General features: G+C 35.6%; 1 protein-coding gene across 11 annotated transcripts in view; it reads left to right on the forward strand.

The window, feature by feature from the left end:
* Positions 1 to 19,463, forward strand: part of EOL1 (ETO1-like 1) — a 68,562-nt gene extending 49,099 nt beyond the window's left edge. For 5 of the 11 annotated variants that reach the window (XM_089807377.1, XM_089807376.1, XM_089807378.1 and 2 more), the window contains one exon: positions 18,992 to 19,463. In XM_089807377.1, the coding sequence (XP_089663503.1) occupies positions 18,992 to 19,212 (221 nt within the window). In that variant the 3' untranslated portion in view covers positions 19,213 to 19,463. Of the gene's footprint in view, positions 1 to 18,364; positions 18,461 to 18,991 lie in introns of all 11 variants that reach the window. The other 6 variants (XM_089807384.1, XM_089807381.1, XM_089807383.1 and 3 more) reach the window with 4 other exon arrangements.
* The last annotated feature ends 731 nt before the right edge of the window (positions 19,464 to 20,194 follow it).

A 20,194-nucleotide genomic window follows, 5' to 3' on the forward strand; every position in this document is an offset into this window, starting at 1 on the left:
TTGTGTTGGTATTCATAGATGATATTCTTATTTATTCTAGAAATGAAGAAGAACATCAGAAGCATTTAGAGAAAGTACTACTGAGAACATAAATTATATGGGAAATTATCAAAGTGTGCTTTCTACTAGAAGGAAATTCAGTATCTAGGACACATAATTTCAGCACAAGGCATAGCAGTAGATCCATCTAAGATTAAAGCAATCAAAGAATGGCCAATACCCAAAAACGTGTCCGAAGTCGGGAGTTTTATGGGGTTAGCTGGATTTTACAGGAAATTTGTCAGAGACTTTTCTAGAATAGCTTATCCAATCACAACACTTCAAAGAAAGGGAAAGAAATTTATTTGGACAGAAAAATGTCAATTAGCTTTTGAGTTTTTGAAGGAAAAACAGACTACTGCACCTATTTTAAGAGTACTCGATCCATAAAAACCATTCGTGGTAATCACTGATGCTTCAGGTGAAGGATTAGGGGGTGTGTTAATGCAAGAGGGACAAGTCATTGCCTATGAGTCTAGAAAATTGAAGAATTATGAACAAAACTGTACACCACACGATCTGGAATTAGCAGCCATAGTCCACGCTTTACAAATGTGGAGACATTATCTAATTGGAAAACCCTTTGAACTTCGATCTGATCATCAAAGCTTAAAATATATTTTTACTCAGCAAAATTTGAATGCTAGACAAAGGAGATGGTTAGAGTTCTTAGCAGAATATGAATTTGACATAAGCTACATTAAGGGAAAGGAAAACAAGGTTGCCGATGCCTTAAGTCGAAGGAGGCACATTTCAGCAATGACTAAGGTAAAATTTCAATTGAGAGATCAGATTTTACAGCATTTGGAGAATGATGATTTTTATGCAGAAATCAGTTTGGCACTTATTAGAGATCCACAGGACCCTAAATATTCAGATTTTAATTTAGAGGAGGATGGACTTTTGAGATATCGCCACAGGATTTATGTGCCCAATCAACCTGAGTTACGTAGATTAATTCTAGGGGAGTATCATCCAGCTCCATATTCAAGACAGCCAGAGTCATGAAAATGTTATCAGATATAAAACCTTCATACTATTGGAAGGGAATGAAAAAAGAGATAATTGAATTTGTAGCAAGTTGCTTAGAGTGTCAAAAGGTGAAAGCAAAACGTAAATACCTAGCAGGACCATTACATCCGAATGAGGTACCTGAATGGAAATGGCAAGTAATATCCATGGACTTTGTACAAGGGTTGCCTATGACTCGAAATCGACATAACACTATTTTGGTTGTGGTTGATAGATTGACTAAGGTAGCACATTTTATTCCAAGAAATTTATCCGATGGAGCATCCAAGATAGCCCATAAATTCATAAAAGAAATTTTCAGATTACATGGGGTACCAGAGAAAATTATTTCAGATCGTGATACAAGAATAACTTCCAGATTCTGGCAGACATTATTCTGAGCCTTGGGCACTAAATTGAATATAAGTTCAGCGTATTATCTTGAGATAGATGGTCAAATAGAGCGAGTTAATCAGGTATTAGAGGATCTTCTAAGGGTTTATTGCATGGATCGACAGTATCAATGGGAAATGTATCTGCCTTTGGTTGAATTTGAATACAATAACTCCTATCAGTCTTCGATTAAAATGGCACCTTTGGAAGGCTTGTATGGCTGTAAGTGCAGAACACCAGTAAGCTGGAATCGACTAGCAGACAGAGTTATAGTTGGCTCGGAATGTTTCTAGAAATGGAAGAACAAGTACTTCAGATCCGCCAGAGATTGAAGGAAGTTAATAAGGCAAAAAAGTTATGCTGATGTGAAAAGAACACCCAGAGAATTTACTGTAGGGGACAAGGTGTTATTAAAAATTAAGCCCCAGAAAAGTACTATTAAATTCGACAAAAATGCTAAATTGGCCCCTAGATATTTGGGACCCTTTGAAGTTTTGGAGGTAGTTAACCCAGTAGCCTACAAGATTGCTTTACCTCCAGCCCTTGCCAGGATGCATAACGTCTTCCATGTGTCCTACCTTAAAAAGTTTGTTAGTCATCATGAACACATGATTGATTGGAAGCTGTTGCAGGTACGAGAGCCAGGGGTGGTAGAGGTAAAGCCAACCAGAATACTCGAGGTGCGTAAGCTGCGCTTACGAAATCGAGAAGTAACTCAGTGCAAGGTTCAGTGGGACCAGTATTCAGAGGATAATGCTACGTGGGAAGACTATCATGATATCTTTCAAAGATACCCTTATCTATTTTTAGAAACTGGGAACTGAATATTTCTCTTATTTTTTTAATTTTAGTTTTCTTTGATACTATTTCATCGTGGACGATGAAAAACCTAAGGGGGTGGGTATGTTACATCCCAATTTTTGCCCTAATTTCTCTTTAGTTAAAAATAGCCGTTGAACCAGAATAAATTTTCATGTTCAAGTGAAGTTACTCGTTGTTTCATCATGGTAGTTATAGTTGTCGTTTTATTTATTCATGTTCATGTGAAATTGAAGCAGTTATCTTAAGGCGTTGCATCGACTTAAAGTACTGAATGAATATATAGCTTTTAGCCGTTGTGTTCATGTGAAGTGAATATGGTTTTTAGCCGTTGTGTTCATGTGAAGTGAATATAGTTTCTAGACGTTGTGTTCATGAAAATAGTTTTTAGCCGTTGCTCAATTAGTTATTATTTATGATGAAATTCCTAACGATATTATTTAACAAAATTATGAATTGTGAAATTAATGTTTTTGGCGAGAATGATTGTTTTGAAGGTTGCAGGATAAAGACTCGAGAAGGAGGGGAAGCATTACGAAATGAGGTCATAGGAAAATGGGATGATCATATGACCTAGTTATCAGGAATATCAGGTTTGATCAAAAGTCGCCATGGCAGGATTGTTAAAGGTTAACAAATTTCAAAGTGGAAAGTTACATGAGCTAAAAATAATATAAGATTTAAAAATTAAATAAAAATTCTTACCTCTATAGTAATATCATTTAATATTATATCATTACTTTGATTAAAATCACAATTAAATATTTGCAAAGTGGCACTATTATATTAGGATTTATAATACAATAATGTCACCTTGTATATACTCAATCATAATTTAACCAAAATAATAATATAACATTAAATTATATTAATTAAACTTTTTCCACCTTTGTTCCAACGATTCATATTTCCAATCGATGGAAATTTGAATCGCATTATAGTCTTGTAACGGCAGAAGTTGTAAAGCCATTCAATATCAATTTATATGTTGCCTTTGTCGTTTTCGGGGAGTAACAACAATTTCCATCTGCTCATGTTTCCGCTATAGTCTCAGAGCCTCTATATTCTGCAACCCGAGTTTGTCTTTTTTCTTTTGAATCCTGTTATATCCGACTAAAATTCTTATTCGGCATATACATTTAACCCCTGCTAAGAATCGACGTCTATATTGAAAGACGTTATCAGCTGCAGCTTTAATCCTGTCTAGCGTGATATCATACCGCTGAGCAAAAACGGAAATCATACTTGCGTATCACTGTGTAGCGGATTCAGCGGGTAATTTGAAGAGTTTACAAAGCAAGGCACATTGAAATCCGTGGCCAAGTAAGGATATGATAAATCTTTTTAACTTCTTTCACTCATGTTTCCTTTGCCTTTTCTGGGTCGGGTTGATACTAAATGTAAGAGTTGTGTGCTCTGAATAGGGTCTTGCTGTTACCTTGCGCTCTTCATATTAGAAAATGCCAACAGAGCTTGTACATATGATTAATAATGAAAGTAGTTGATGCTTATGATAGTGTCGATAAAGGAAGTAACAAAACTTTTGTTCTCATCTTATTTTGTCTGATATTACCACTTCATTCAAGAATGCTTTTGATCAACAATGCTTTTGATTATAAAACTATACCAATATCAACCCGTGTCATAAATTTGAAAAATTGTGTTATGAACTGTTCTGTCTCAATCAACCAAAATCAGTAATAATGTTCAAGTCTGAGTACCAAGGGAATTCTGAGCATGTAGAGTCATAATCTTATGAAAAAGTATAAGATGTGACGGATTCAGGCATCGAGGAATCACCGATCAAAAGATCTATTGATGGTGTGAGGTGTAGATGAATTTGACAAAAAGAAAAACAAGAAAGACATCAGTAATTGATAATATACAAAATAATCTAAAAAGCTCATGTAATTCCACTTTGATAATTAATTGTCAAGCTGAGTAGTGGAGATCGGGTTATAAAAACCCACCTTTGAAAATCCCTGGCCAGGGCGATAGAAGGGCAAACATGCCACAACAAAATGATCGCGTTGTTGTCCTGATACTTCAGCTATTCAATCGAATAGCTGTTGGGACCTCAACCCACCTGAGTATTTCGATTACTGGATCAATGAACATCTCAAGCCTGACCTCAGGGTAGGGATGGCCGTTCTATTTATTTAGAACTTGTGGGGATAAGTAAAAAGGTCCGTGGTTGGGAGGTTAAGCCTTCATTAATGCTTCTCCTCTCACCAAAGTCAAAGCTTGGTCAATTAATTGGAAAAGTCTCTCAAGTAAATTAGTACGTATCTTTGCTTCCATTATTTCTTTTATGCAATATATGTAAATAACTGAAAGATTCTTTCCCCATAATTAGATGTATCATAAATTGATTCTTTTTAGAATGTTAGATGTAGTTTTTCTTTACAATAATTTAGATTAGGGTTAAATTTCAATTTTCTCAAACATTAGAATAATTTAAAATAGATTTAAAATTTAGATTAACTTCAGTTTTAGTTTAGATATATCTCAACAGATAATTAGAATATTAAATTCAGCTGATTTTGTAGTTGTAGAAGAACCTGATGTTACACTCTAAGTTGGGTCATGTATTGCAATACTAATCAAGATCATACTATCACTTAATCTATTAAATCGATAAGGTAGGACATTATGCAATTATCATATCTAATGTAGATTAATCCAAGGACTATGTTCTCGATCTAATTTGCACTTGAACTCATATTGAGAATTTACGCAAAACATATATAAGATCAAATCCTTTCATTCTTCCATCATTTATACAAATTACAAGGGAATACATTTTTTTTTCTCCATAATGTAAATCAACATTTAAACAACCATGTCTTTTATTTTCATTTAAAGACCAAAATTATAGTGGAATATCTATTGAAACATTATAATAACCCAATGAAACTTTTCTCATCTAAGGAACTATCATTTTATTAAAAACTTGATTCAAAGACTCAATCGGGAAAGAATCAAGAAAGAAAATCCGATATCGTAGTCATTTCGAAAATAAGGTTAACAATAAATTTTACATTAGGATCATCATCTCGAGGAGAAGTTTCCAACACATTTGAATCAAAACACCAAAACTCTGTATCCAGTTTGGCTCCATATCAAGGTAGCAACTACGAAATCTGCAAATTACATCAAGATGACTATGGAGAACCGAAATTGACTAGGTGACAAGCAGATTCAACACAAAGACACATTCAACCAATTACTCCCATCCTAGGTTTACACAACAGGTTCCTTATCGAACCAATACTAGGGAGAAGGTGGATTTTTCCAAGGTAGGAGAAGTCAATCACAACAACAAAACAGATGCCTCTTCCGAGGCTAATAATCACAAGAACTTCCATTCTTTCACTTCTTATTTTCCAAACACAAAACGGTTTGTATTGACGAGTAGGGGCCTATATCACCCTACTCTCTCCCTCTCCTCATCATGAGGAGAGACTTTGCACTGACCCAGTGTCCAATTGAGGCCCTCCTCTTGTACATGGCCACTTTTGCCCTATTCGAGGGTGAGTAATACTAACACAACCCTTACAGTTTCCCTCACAAAACAAAAAATAAAACACTAAAAGAAAACAATTACAAAACCCATAACAACCCATCCCTTACATGTTTCATCATACATAGCAACACAGACACATGCAAAAGGCCTACTTAAGCAAATGAAAACACAACATGAAATATAAGACCGTGAAGAATTCCTACTTTCACAAATAGTTATGGCAAACTGGAATTTTGAGAAGAGCTAATCCTTCTTTCTCCTTCAATCTTGACTTTACTCTCTCTAAAAGTAGAGATTGGGTGAACACTCTTCAACCCTCAAATTTGCAACTAAATAGGCTTCTAAACTCACCCATCTAAAATTGTAATAACTCCAAACTTGACTAAGGCCTTTTAGGGTCTTCCAACTTGATGCTACCATTAAGACAACTTTTTTGGTGGAGTGTAAACTTGGCAAACTCATGAAGAAGTTTAATTTTCGCACTAAAGGAAATATGAGATATTTAGGAGGTTATAAAAGTCAACAAAAGGGTCTAGAGGAGTGGAAAATGTCGCCAACCCGTACACATATAGTCTAAGCACTTGGTTTGCATTAATTTAGGCTTTTAGGATCATTTTATGACCAATTAATTTTGCTTGAAATATTTGAACCTTTAAAAACTTAAGAATGACACCTTTTGACTAAACTCTAATTAGGGTAATTGATCTAGGTTACCAACTAATTAGTCTTAGGTTACTAACTTAATCCATCTTAGGTTATCAGGTTACTCTGCTAACCCTAATTATCATGCTGATACACATATACGAATTACGAGTGTGAAGTGACACCATAAGATTACTATTGCGTAACATTTAAACATTTTATGATTATAGAGTGATACACACATTTAGAGCACGATACAAATAAAGTACAAAACAACGAGGTTTGCATCTCTTCATTAGACTCGACCTTAGTTTCATAGATTGAACATAGGGTCGATTATCGATTCTCCGTTAGATCCCATGGTTAATAATCTTGCACTCTCAATTCACACATCAATAGCTTGAGAAAAATTATATGCATATATTTAAAACTCATTTGGATAATCACATTAATCAAAACATCAACTTCCATTTAAATAATTCTTTCTCATTTCTGCACACATTCATCAGTAATTGCATGATCAATATAACATAACCTATTCATCAATTCAAATTAAAATACTAGAATAATCATCATTAAACATGCATATACCTAAACATCATAACATCATCAATAGGGCATAATGAACTATTTGAATGCATATAATCTAATAATCAAGGTACCATAATTGACATCGTCATCATAAGGTGAAACACCTCATATCATCATTAGTGCAAATTAATGTTTAAAGAGTCGAGATAATGCAGTAGTTCTCGAATCACGGAGTATTTAAAACATGAACATATAAACTGATCTCAATTTCCATTAGGACATCTAAACCATAAAACATTACTTCATATCCATTCCAATCTCCTATAACGGATTTAACAGAGAAATTCATATTTAATAAGTACATGCGAGGAGGAACCTTACAGGATTTGACTAAGACCAGAAAGGAAGCCTCTATTAGAAATGCAAAATTAGAGTTGCAGGCAAAGCACTTATATGACAAAAAGGCAATGGCAAGAAAGTTTGATTCTGAAGACTTAATTCTGATGTGGAATGCAAGAATTGAAGATAAGGGTAAGCATGGTTAATTTGATTCCATCTGGCTTGGCCCATATTTGATTGATTCTACATGGGGTGAGGATTCTTATGTTTTGAAGGAATTATCAGGTGGCATTCTGGAATTGCCAGTTCATGAACAATAGTCTAGGTTTGTACATTTTGTAAATTCTTGTATATGTGTGTTTGTCTCTCTGTATATATTTGTTGTGTTCTCTGGTTTGAGCGTTGCTCTCTCAAAAAGTTGTTAGTTTTTGTCATGTGTGTGGTCTGCTTCTGCTAGAGTTTCTAAGCCCTCGTATGAATTTGTTTCATTCATTGTCCCCAAACAGAGCCATTGTTGGCCTGGATTTCAACATGGTAAAAATTCCTTAAAATGTGTTCTGAAAAATCCAGATATCCTTTTGTAATTAAGGTTTATTTTTCTTGATTAATTTGTGCCTAGAAAATCCCTAATTGTTATGCTCTAATACCAATTTGTGCCCTAGGCCCCTTTTGAAATTGTAAAATTAATCACATTTTCGAATTTAATGCGGGAGTTTTTAAATAGAGCCCTAATACCTTTCGAAAAATTTCTTATTATAAAGTTTTTCGTCAATCTTTTGAGTTTATTTGCGAAATTTCCATTTTACCCTTGTGCGAAACTTTTTCTTAACTCAAGGTTGTGTTGTGGTTAGCTTGTGTATTGTTTTTCCTTGTTCAAAACCCTTTTGGTTAGTTACTCTTAGAGCCATTGATCTCTTTGAAGTTTAATGATTATCGCATTCTCGCATTTTCAAGATGCAAGGAGTTTACCCAAAGCGAGAAAGCGATGACATGACACCTGTCCTTGTGGGCCTTTTATTGTTTCAAACAGTATAAAAATGAGCATCTTCCCAGCCGTGGATGTAGATGAATATCAACAATCATCGCATTCTGAAAGTACTCGAACTTTAGCCAAAGCGAGGATGCGACAAGCTTTTACGTGGAATTTTTGGGACCAGATTGAGTTACGAGCTGCAAAAGAATTTTGTCAGCATATTTTTCTAGGTGGCGTATTTTGGTTGGCTATAGATGCTGACTATGACAAAAGACATTGATTTCTCAAAGCCGTCAGATCTTCAGTTGATCGATGGCTGTCGCATTCTCGCATTATGAAGTTATGCGAAGTTTAACCAAAGCGAGAATGTGACAAGTTGCCACGTAGCCATGTGGGCCACATTATGCATACTGCCGTAGGCAAAGATCTTAATTGTCTATTTGATGAGGATTGACGGATGCCGCTTTCTCACAAAATGAAGATGCATGGTTTTTAACTAAAGTGAGAAAGCTACATGTTGACACGTGTCTTTGTGGGCCCAAGTTTTTAAAAGGAATGCAGCGACAGTTAGGATCTTTCATGATCGTAGGGTTTGAAATGATCAATGATTGTCGCTTTCTCGCATTTTCGAAGTGCTCATTGTTTAGCCAAAGCGAGGAAGCAAGGTTTTGACACGTGTCCTACTTGTGAAAAAGTAATGTAGTCGTTAAGTTTAAAACAAGACTGTTCGATCATGCCCAGATCAACGGCCAAAGTTCAAATTTTTGGCATAACATACATAATTCAATTGTTGAAGCATTGATGGTGTATCAAAGTGAATTCGTGCGAAGGAAATTTGCATAAAATCTTTGATTCAATTCATAACCAGTCACAAAGCGAAAGAGATTTGAAGTGCAAAAGAACCAGAGCTCCGAGTTTTCCTCACACAGTGAATTGTTGCAAACAGAGTGCTTAGCTGGAGAAAGGAATTTGTGGGTAAGTACTTGAAACCTTTGATTCTCTGAAAAAATTTCAGTCTCAATTGTATTAGATTGATAAGATGCCTCCAAGAAGAGATTTCTTTGGGAAGGTGGACTATAGGCATAGGAATGTGCATGATGACTTTTTGGAACAATTGCCCTTTTCCACTAATGAAACAATTAGTCCCCAAAAACCCTAGATTGCTGGTTAGTGAGGGTTTCTATGACAAAGCTAATTGGTTAAGAGATGCTGAGACATCTACTGGTGGTTTGGAGCTGTTTAGAAAATGGATTTTAGAAAGGAAACACGACACTCCATTAAGCAATGTTTGACAATTTGATATTGGAAAGTTGATTGTCCCTGGCGTCTTCTTTGACGATGATCTGTTGACAATGATAACAAAGAGGTATGATCCAGTACTAAGGGTAGTAAAGAATCATGCAGGGGAAAACCTTTTTAGGGTCACACCTGAGGTAATTAGGGGGTCTTCATGTTAAACCCTAACCACACATTGCATGAGAAGATTAACATGGATGATCTACACTTACGGTATGATGCTTAGAGGGTGTACCTTCGGGGAGGGCCACTGCAAGAACATTTTGTGAAGATAGGGCATTTGCCTTTGGTGACAGCTCACACCCCCTGAGCCATTTTTAAAGAATTATTTTAACCCAAGGGCATAGGCATTGTACTTCTCCCTTTGCAAAAATTTCAGGATGGATGAGCAAGATCACATCCAGGGATCCCTAGTTTTTATTTTTTGCCCAAACTTTACAATATGGTATGAGTTCCATTTTTGATTTTGCAACTTATCTTGTAGAAGAAATTAATAATGGACTAATTGGCATTAGTAAGGCCAAGGTTGAAAAGCCCTCATGCTGGTATTCAATATTAATGTATATGTGTTTGTACAAAGGGGTTTCTGCTTTCTCTAAGGAGATGAAGCTAGAGTTGGAAAAAGATGGAGAGAAGCTACCTGTCCAGCTGTAGAGTGCTGACATGACCTGGGAAGTAACTGATGCCAATTTTGTTTTTTTTGATAGATATTTTGCCTCCAAGTTGAGGATTTTGTTGACACGAAATAACCCCAGAATACCCCAACTCTTAGTGGAGCTGATTAGGCCTAAGGATCATGCCAAGGGACTGAAACTAAGCCACAAACGGGGAGATATCATCCCATACTTTGTATCTACTGCTTTCAGAGTGTATGGTTTCCAAGGGAAGCCTCATGTTCTTCACTATCAAGTGCCTCTGAAGGTTGGGATTGCAGAATTTTTATGGCAGATAGGAGGACTGGAAGAAAAGGAGCTAGTGGGAAGGTCTAGAGGCACAATTTTCCCTCACTTCAGAGTCATCAACAATCTTGTGTTCACTAAGGGAGGATGGAGGCATTTAGGTAAGTTTTTAGAGAAATAAATGGCTCAGTCCCATCCTTGTTTTATTGATCCAGAGGGGTTTTATGATATGTTTAAAGATAGGACTAAAGCTAGATCTTATGAACATTTGGTTTACTTTCTTGAGGACATTATTAGAAATGAAATTTCATTGCAAGAACAGGAAGTAAAAAAGGAAAAGTGGAAGGTATATAGTAGGATTCTAGAGTTTATTAATGCATTAGATAGAAAATATGATCCCCTTGCTGATATCAAATATTGGGGACATAGAATTAATAGACTTATGAATAATTTTTCTGGGTTCATGCAAACCCTGAGAAAAAGGCAATTCTGATACAAGCCTACCTAGACCAGGCCATAGAAATTGAGAAGAGGCTGGCAAATAGAGCAATCATAAGCCTAGGTCAGTACACCTTGCAAAGGAAGGCAGGATATGTTGTGGCCAAAAGTGTAAACATACAACATACAACCTTTTCCTTTATATAAGAGGCAGCTTTCAGAAAGCCCTCTCTCAGCACCAACTGCTAAAAGGTAGAAGTTAGAACAAGGATCATCATCTAGAGCTGAGTAGTATTCCCCCTCACAGACTCCCCTCCATTTGATAATGAAGAGTCCTTAAGGGAACAATTAAAACAGATGGGAGGTCAGGGTGACATTGTGATAACTGCAGTAGAGGTGGAGGAAGGAGCACCTGAAGAGCCCCCAGTGCCACTCCTAGACCTCACTGTAGAAGACTTCAGAGAGAAGGAGATTGATCCTGTTGTAGAGCAGGCAACAAAGAAGTTTTTGGATGATGAAAGTTTTGTTAAGTCTAGGGCCTTCATTCAATTTTTATGGAGAAGTAACATTGAAAACTTTGAGGTGAAATGTAAGAGAATAAAAGTAGAGCAACCTACTAGACAGGACTTTGACATAGAGGAGGAGGTTAATGCTGGCCTAATGCAAGAATTTAGCCAAACAACCCCTACAGGGGAAGACAACTGCTGAAAGATTTGGTAGTCATGATATTGCCAGAATGGGACATTGCTAATGCAATGATCTTTGATGTAGTGAGGAAGGAGAAGGAAACAAAATTTAAAACTGAGGAAGAGGTAAAGCAAGCCCATAAAGGGGTAAAGTACAGTGATGACCACAAAGCTTTGGTCATATGGTCCATAAAAAAGGAAGATATGTCAAGGACCCAAGAGATTTCAGATTTTGAGCATACAGGGAGCCTCATGGTCCTTAGAGTTGAAGAAGTGGACAGTGAAAAGGTAGCCCAAATGAATAAGGAAATGGCTGATATTGGGGTAGTAGTAGCTGCCAAAGACAAGAACAAGTGCTTGGAACTGAATGAAAATTTTGAGAAGGTGCTGGAGGCCTATGATGAAAGGGGCAGGAAAATCTATTAAGAAAAAAGGAAAAGGGATAGGCAGTCCAGTCAGCTTAGAATTGCAGCTTCCCCTGTGCCGTTGCTACCTTTTGGTCCTATTGTGAAAATTCCGCGTACACGTCAGCAACCGGAATTCTACACAGCTGATGAGCTAAATTAGGAAAAAACAAAGATATGGTCACTGCATGTGGAGTTGGGCATCCAACATGAAGACAGAATAAAAGATACAATTTTGTATTTAGTGGATAGAGTCAATTGGCCTCTTTTTCACTTAGAATAATAATGAAGCCACCTTAAGATCAATTTTGAATAAATGGATCAACAGAGGTGATGTTCTTGTTGTTCTGTGTTGCTCTGTTATTGATAACTGTGATGACTAGATAGAGAAGACTTTTGATCAGGCTAGTGATCTTTTAAATTTTGATTATAAGAGGGACTTGCTGTAGAGAAGACTAAAAATTTGTCTCTCAAAATATATCAGCAAATTTCTTTGACCTTTTTTCCCCATGCATTAAAAAGTTTGGTTTGTATAAAAGACAGAGAAGAGTGGGGAAATGAGTTGAAGGAGCTCCTAAGTATTAGGATGAATGAGGTGGTAAACAAAGATAAATATATTTGGTTTGCCAGAACTACAAAGGAGTTAGTGCAACTATTCTTTGATTCTTTCAATGAAGATTTTGTTGAGATAAAGAAATTGGGGAAAGATATCCTAAAGAGAGAGAAAGAAATAATGGATTTCAACTGGCTAGATGACACACTTTTCAAAAAGTGGATGGCAGATTATTCTCCAGCAACACAATTGTTGCAGATGGAAGCTGAAGATAAAGGTGTGGTATAGACACCATGAATCAAGTATAGACTGACATTTAGTTTCCTTGTTTTCACTTCAATGCTTTCTAGTATCAGAGCAGTCACTTCCTGGGTGGTCACCTTCAGCTGATAAATCTCTTCATGCATTGATACTCCTGATGGAGCCCAATTTTAGTCTCCATTTTTGTGAAGAATGGCATATGAAGAGAAGGTATCATTTATTAGAGTGAAGGAAGAGACGTGAACATCAAAGGAAGTAGACAATCCTGAAGATAACATAACCTGCTTACAATATGGGAGATATTTTCATAGTAGCTATGATTAAGCAACTTTAACAAAAAAGAACATACTTAGTCTGAACTATACAAGGAATTCACAATCATCATTGAGTCTGGATATGATAAAACAGAACCTTGATCATCCTCGGAGTTGCTGTATTGATGGCTTGCAGGTGCCCATCACAAGACACAAATTGATGTTCATGTTTATAGGATGGTTAAGACAACTAACAACAAGGAGAAAGGTGAAATGATTGAGGAAATACAATGCATCTTCTTATCATTCAGCATAATCAATGACTGTTAGGTCCCATTGATGGCAACCAGGATATCATGAAAAAACCATTGATAGCAAGCATAGATGTTTTACTATTGCATTGGCTTCTATTAACCTGAATAGAGATGAAGGTTCACAGAAAAATCAGTCAGATTGAAGGAAGTGATCAGAAAAGTCTTTCTACATGAACTAGAGATTGTGCCTCTCATTCCGAGTCTTTCATATTTTACCTTTAATACAATGCAATAAAAAGTAGAGGATATGAGAACCTACAGCACCTAACCAACAAGCCCCTTCTCAAGAACATTACTTATTTGCTGGCAGCTGTCCAATCTTCAATATAGCAATACAAATTGATCTATATATGGAAGCGATAAAAGGCACAAGCACAGTGGGGAGTAAAAGGGAAAGTCAAGGTTAGATTAATTGAATCCAGCATTGAATATAGTGTCACAAATTTCCACAATATCATGCTTATCTATAGTGCAGGCCCTGGACATGGCCCTAGACGTCAAGAATGGGCTCTTTCGAGAACCATGGTCTTGTAGTGAACAGACTCGTGGATGTTTGGACACCACAAAGGAGATGCAATAGAATATGCATATTGTTTCAGAATGGGCAAGAATCCTCAGACACGTAATGGGTCAAGTCAAATATGAAGTGACAAATCATTGCAGTGAACAAAGTATGCATGGGATGAGATTGAATGATGTATATGTGAACAAAGTTATCGGGTATACACAAGGATGAAATTGCCCTAACCGTAGCACTGGAAATGCATACAATAATCAGAAATTTCCATGCAATAACAATCACAATCCAGGTATAATTTACATACACAAGAGATCAACCTAGGAGCAAGTTCGAGTCAGCGTTGGTAACAAACAGAGCCTGATAACCGAATATTGAAAGTCATTGATTCATTTGAAAGAAACGATGCAAAAATGATGGAGTTCTCACGGCAATAATTTGGAGTTTAAAGCAATGAAAATGAATGCAGGATATGCTGCCAATGATCTTCATGAGAAACGAAGCCATTTTTTTTGATAAAGTGTCGATACAAAGCAAGCATATATCGGGATTAATTTAAATGCAAAGTCATTAATCGTTCAAATAAATTTATTATTAAAGTCAATAAAGAATGATTTAAGACAAATTGATTAAATGAGAGGTGCGATCTATTTTGAAGATAGGTAGCTTTTAAAGTTAAAAAGTCACAACTTTAGAATAATAAGGATATAAATATTAAGATAATATCTTGTACTTTCTATAATAGTCAACTACTTGTCTGTAGTCCGTCTTTCAGTCTAGATAGGAATGTTTCCTATCCTGTCTCTAGTTTTGTTTCTAATTCCGTCTTCAGTCTACGTTTTTTCTTTTAGAAACAACGTCCTTGTAATTCTTTATAAGGAACACATTTGTTCCTTTGTTTATCAATCAATGATCCGGAAATCCGTTAATCTGCCAACTCTTTTTGAATCTTGTAACAATAAAAGGATGACAAAATAGTAAGATTCAAGACATTGAAAAATATTCATCATTGTAATATATCCAAACATTTTATTCAATAGAAGAGAAGTATTTTATATTTATTGTATGGAGAGATAAGGGCAATATTATGATTTTGTAATAAAGTTTATTATTTTATTTTTAAATAAAATAAAATTTCTTTTGTTTACCTTTAATGGCGTGGAGATTTAAACTGCAGGTGAATCGTCTTTCATAATTATATTTTAAAATTCTGTATATGATTTTGTTATCAGATAAGTGGACATGGTCAATTAGCATTTTAAATTTGATCATCATAGGTGTTGTGAAATATTTAATTGTTTCCGCAGCTGTGTCTAGTTTGTCTCAGTGGAGTTAAAATTCAATCTGGACTAATTTAAAGATTGCATTATAATTGGTTTGTCACATCTGGATTATCAAAATTATTAGCAGTACAAGTGCATTGAACATTATGAAGTTGTATGTAAAAGTTCACCGAAGTTGACTCTATCGCCCAAATGAACAAAGGCACTAGTCTTTTTATTGAAGTAAAAAAATTTATATATTCCTCCTGCAAGCATCAAATTTATTATTATTCAGTTGTTCAAAACATTTAACCATTATCCAGCATTTCAGTTTCATTCTGATCGAGTTCAAGGACCTTGCCAGCCGAGGAACTCGCAAAGTTTAAATTCGCTATAAAAAACCCTTGAATTGAGTAGTCAGTGTTAAGGTAAAGGTTTACCCGCCTGGGTGTAGCGGAGCTCGAAGTGCAGGGGAATCTAAGCGATTTCCGTTCGTTGGCAGAATTGATTGTGAAGTCCTATCGGAGAAGTGGCAGGCTCTTGGATTTCCAATCTGCGGTTTTGGGAACCAACAACTCCTCTGTTTCTTCTTTCTTTACAAGGTACCCAACTTGTTGGATGCATTATCTTCATGGTTGTGAACCATATTCTCATTATGGGGAGTAGTAGGATCAGTCCTATCCAAGGCCTAGCTCTTGTTTCTGTACAGTGCCAATATTGTGGTCTTTGGTGTTCTTTAGTTTTCTTATGTCCAGGTTTATCTTGTCTAGATTTGTTAGTAGAAATTTTCATTGCCTGAAAGAATGATATTAAATCTTAAATTTCTCTTTACTTTGGAACATACTTATCTTTACTAAAGTGTTTCCTTTGCTAAGTAGTCCTTTTCTTTTCTATGGCTATTCTTTTGTTTTCAGTTGATGTATTTTCTGTATCTTTAGAGTTTTTTTCGTTGACCATCTTAAATACCTCTTCTAGTTTTTACTTACTGTTTTTTAAGATATGTCGTGAGACAACCTTGGACTAGATAACCATGTGAGAATAATGACAGTGAAATGCAAGTGCTGAATTTTCGAAGGGTTGAGCATGGGTCAAGCTGTGATCTTTGACTAACAGGTGGTGGAATCACCTCATTGAAATATACTTCCATGCATTGTTTCCCCTGTTTCATTACATGAGAAACTACCAATAACTTGCCACACTTATTATTGATAGTCTCCATTGTTTCTTCCCTGCATAAAAATTATTGTTAGACTCTAATAATCCTCATGGGGTTGTTCGAAATGCACTAAACCAGTTTCCCAGGGTTTGGACTTTGAGAAACAGCCTCGCCAAAATCTTCTCATTTATGAAAAATACTTGACAATCCTCCGTGTTTGTGAAGAAAATTAGAAAAATATTCATGACCAATCATTGAGAATTCAATTACATTTAGAATCTCCCAGTTAAATATCAGTCCATTAAGGCAATACCAATGCACCTGGTGCAGTTGTTTCGTGACCAGTCCAAAATTACTAATGCGTGCAGTCACACTTAATTCTCTGTCCATGCTCTAATTATGTAGCTGAGTATTTTTCTCAGAACTTTGAATGATTTATGGGTCATAAGATTTTCTGTTACCCATATAACCCTTTCTGAGCCTTTGGATTCTTGCCTCTAATAATAAAGCTTCACATTATATCGTGATGAATCCTTCAAGCGAGATTGTTTCTACTTCTGGACTGCATGTTTGTTATATCTGATAAATAATGAGATCAGACATAGGATTGCTGTCGGCCAGACTTGGGTTGAGGATTAAGCATACAGATATGGTTGCTTCATTCGAGGTATCAATAAGAAGATAGGCTGCTAGAAAAATATGGTAGTCAAATATGTATGATTGTTAAAAGCTATTAACACAGGTTTCTATGAAATTTAATTGTTCCAAGATCAGAATATTTGAAATGTGATGTAAGCGTTGAGCCCTGAGTGCCACCGGGGGAAAAAAATCTGAATCAGTTATTAGACACTTGTGAGTCACCAAGTCTCTGGTTGAACAGATCTAAATGAGTTTTGTACACCTGTTTTAGAGACTCCTCGAGTTTGGCCAAGTCAACCCACCTCTGGTGAGTCTGGCTGAGCCTACCTGACCCCGGCAAGTTTTGTTGAGTCTTAAGGATTTGAAAATAAATAAATCATATTATGGTATACCATTTATATATTGTGCTTGTCTGAAAATGTCAAGCTTGTGCTGAGTTTTTACCAAGTACAGATCAGAAACCTGCATGGCGAAGTCCACGTGTGATAATTATGTTGAAAATCATTATGGCCAACTTTCTTTAAATATATAAGAATCAAGGTTTTTTCAAGTCAAGGAAATCAACATTTTACAATTGGGTTGAGGATCCAAATGTGCTTGGAACAAAATTTGAGAACTGCAAGTCATTTTATTCCATTTAATATTTTATTTTTTATGGCTTCAAACTTGTTCTTTATCATCCATTCAAATTAAAGAGGCAAAATTATTTTGACAGAAAACTTTTATAATATATACAGAACATAGAAAGTGTACAGTGTTAGGTGCTTGCTAGTGCCATAACCTATCCCCAACTTGAACAAGAGGGCCAAGCCCTAGGAAAGCCTATTACAGAATCGTTCATAAAAGCAAAAATATTGTTAGGTTTTGATGTTTTTTATGGATTATGGATTTTATGCAATGTATATTGAGAGATGGAGGCGTTTGATTCTAAATGTGTAGTGCATATGAACCACATTTCTGCTGTTGTGCAACATTGAAATTACATTTTGGGATATGCATCTTGTTTTATTCTCTTTTCTAAGTATCTATACATTTACTCTGGTTTTTTGGGATTGTTCCCAGAAAGGGACATAAGCTTTCTATTTTAATTTCTGTCTTTGCAACAGGTCTTTTTATTCAAGGTTAATGCAATTTGACTGGTAAACAATCCTACTTTCTCGAGGGTTTGAGAAAGGCCTTTGTAATGAACATTAGATGCTTTCCCTAATTGTGGGCCATCTAAAGTAAAAAGAGAAGAAACTAAATTGAAAACAAAAAATAATCACAGCAAAACTTCTCAAAAGAAAACGACAGATTATATTTGATTCATATTATTATAGACCACAATGCAATGATGATGAAATGATTGTAGTATTCATCAGAGAGGGAAATTCATAATCAAATTTTTTTTGCCTGATAAATTCACCTTGCAGTTTTCTATGGTTGGCTCTTCCATCAGATTCACCCAGGATTTGCAACTGGCCTTTGCCTGTTGGGATACACTTCATTGCGAATCAGATGTTGATAGTGTACGTGTCTATACATTTAAAAATGGAATGCGTCTTCTAGGGATTTTTAAAACAAGTCTTCACCATTAAAGTTTTGTTGATTCATCAATCGATCTCATTCCATTTGACATTATCAAGAAAGTTAAAATTACTTAAATGGTAGTAAGAGGTTTATGATATTTAAGAAATGCTCAAATAAACAATGCAATAATTCTTCCAAGGAAAGTTGTGTACTTCATTATTTCCAGCATTGCTACTATTGTTATTGATTTGTATCATAACAATATCCCTAAACTACTTCCACCATCTTTAAATGCAAATTGTCATTTCAAGAAACTCGGTCAAATTGTCATTCACAATCTCAACTGATTGTTTCCTCATAAATATGTGCTGAGATCTTTGATATTTTTGTTTATTGATAATGTTTTTGATAACTTTAATTTCTAACATATAATAATACTGTCAAAAGGATACTTACAGCATTTATGATTCCAAAATCAGTTTGCACCTATTTCTGGAAGACTAAAACTGTGTCTGCTTTTGAATGAACAGTTCTAATGGATAACCAGCAAGAGAAAGAAGCCATAGCTGAACTTTCAAGAGCTATTGCATTTAAAGCTGATTTGCATCTTCTTCATCTACGTGCAGCTTTCCATGAATGTATTGGGGATGTGGCTGGGGCATTGAGAGATTGTCGAGCAGCTCTTTCAGTGGATCCAAATCATCAAGAAATAATGGAACTTCATAGTCGTGTTAATAGTCAGGAACCTTGAGTTATCCTGTTAATCAGCAAGATAGCAACAATGTAAAGGGCTAAACCCAGAAGTCCTTTTCCTCTGTATCATAGCCTGAGGGTTAAGCATTTTTCTCATCTTAGAGTTTAAGCCTTAAGGGTTTTGAACAAATGTACAATATTCAGATAGGGAACAAATTTTTATTTTTCTGTATTGTAGACCAGAAAGCCCTCCCAGTTTTGTAAGTGCCAATAAATATATTATATAAACAGAATGCTGCAATTTTCTAATCACTTTCTTTTGTGGTGTTCTTTTTGAATTGTCTGTGTGAAGGCTTCAGACATGGGTGTGAGTGTGTGGGTTGGTGTGCATGCACGTTTGTGAGTGGGTGCACTAGTGTGCATATTAGTAAAATAAACATACTATAAAGGTGATGATGTTTTCTGATCACTTGATTTTGTGGGATTTCCTTAGAAGTGTAGATGCAGGTGTGCGTGCATGTGTGGATATGCGAGAAATAATTACCATGAAATTAGTTGTGTATAATGTGCCTCACACACAGTTTTAGAAGAATTTCTAGTATGGAGATAGTGTGGGGGCATGCATGTGCATGCAGGGATGGCCGTAATATACCACAAAATCCACAGTATGTTGATATTGTGTATCACAAAGATAGTTGTGTGTACAGCAAAGAGATTATATAGAAATTGTTTACCCTACAACTTATTTTATCATGTTTTACACTCATTTTAGGTGTTATAATTTGCATATGCTTTTCTCTCTTTTTAGTCATTGTTCATACCTTGTCTAATCTTGTTTGGTCTTATACATTGGTGTCTTCTTGTGTTTTTTTATACTTGTGTAGGCTTTCTTTATCCTTCTCATGTGATTTTTCTTCTTTTCTTCTTAACTTTGTATGCCCCCTTCCATGTTTGTAATCCTTCGTTCCTTGTGTTCTTATTTTTTTCGTTTCTCACAAAGACATAGAACCGCATACATTGCTTCCTTTTTTCTGATCCCA

This window comes from Cupressus sempervirens, chromosome 10 (genome assembly GCF_028749045.1).
Source record: "Cupressus sempervirens isolate cs-2001-9-10 chromosome 10, ASM2874904v1, whole genome shotgun sequence".
Classification (NCBI taxonomy): domain Eukaryota; kingdom Viridiplantae; phylum Streptophyta; class Pinopsida; order Cupressales; family Cupressaceae; genus Cupressus; species Cupressus sempervirens.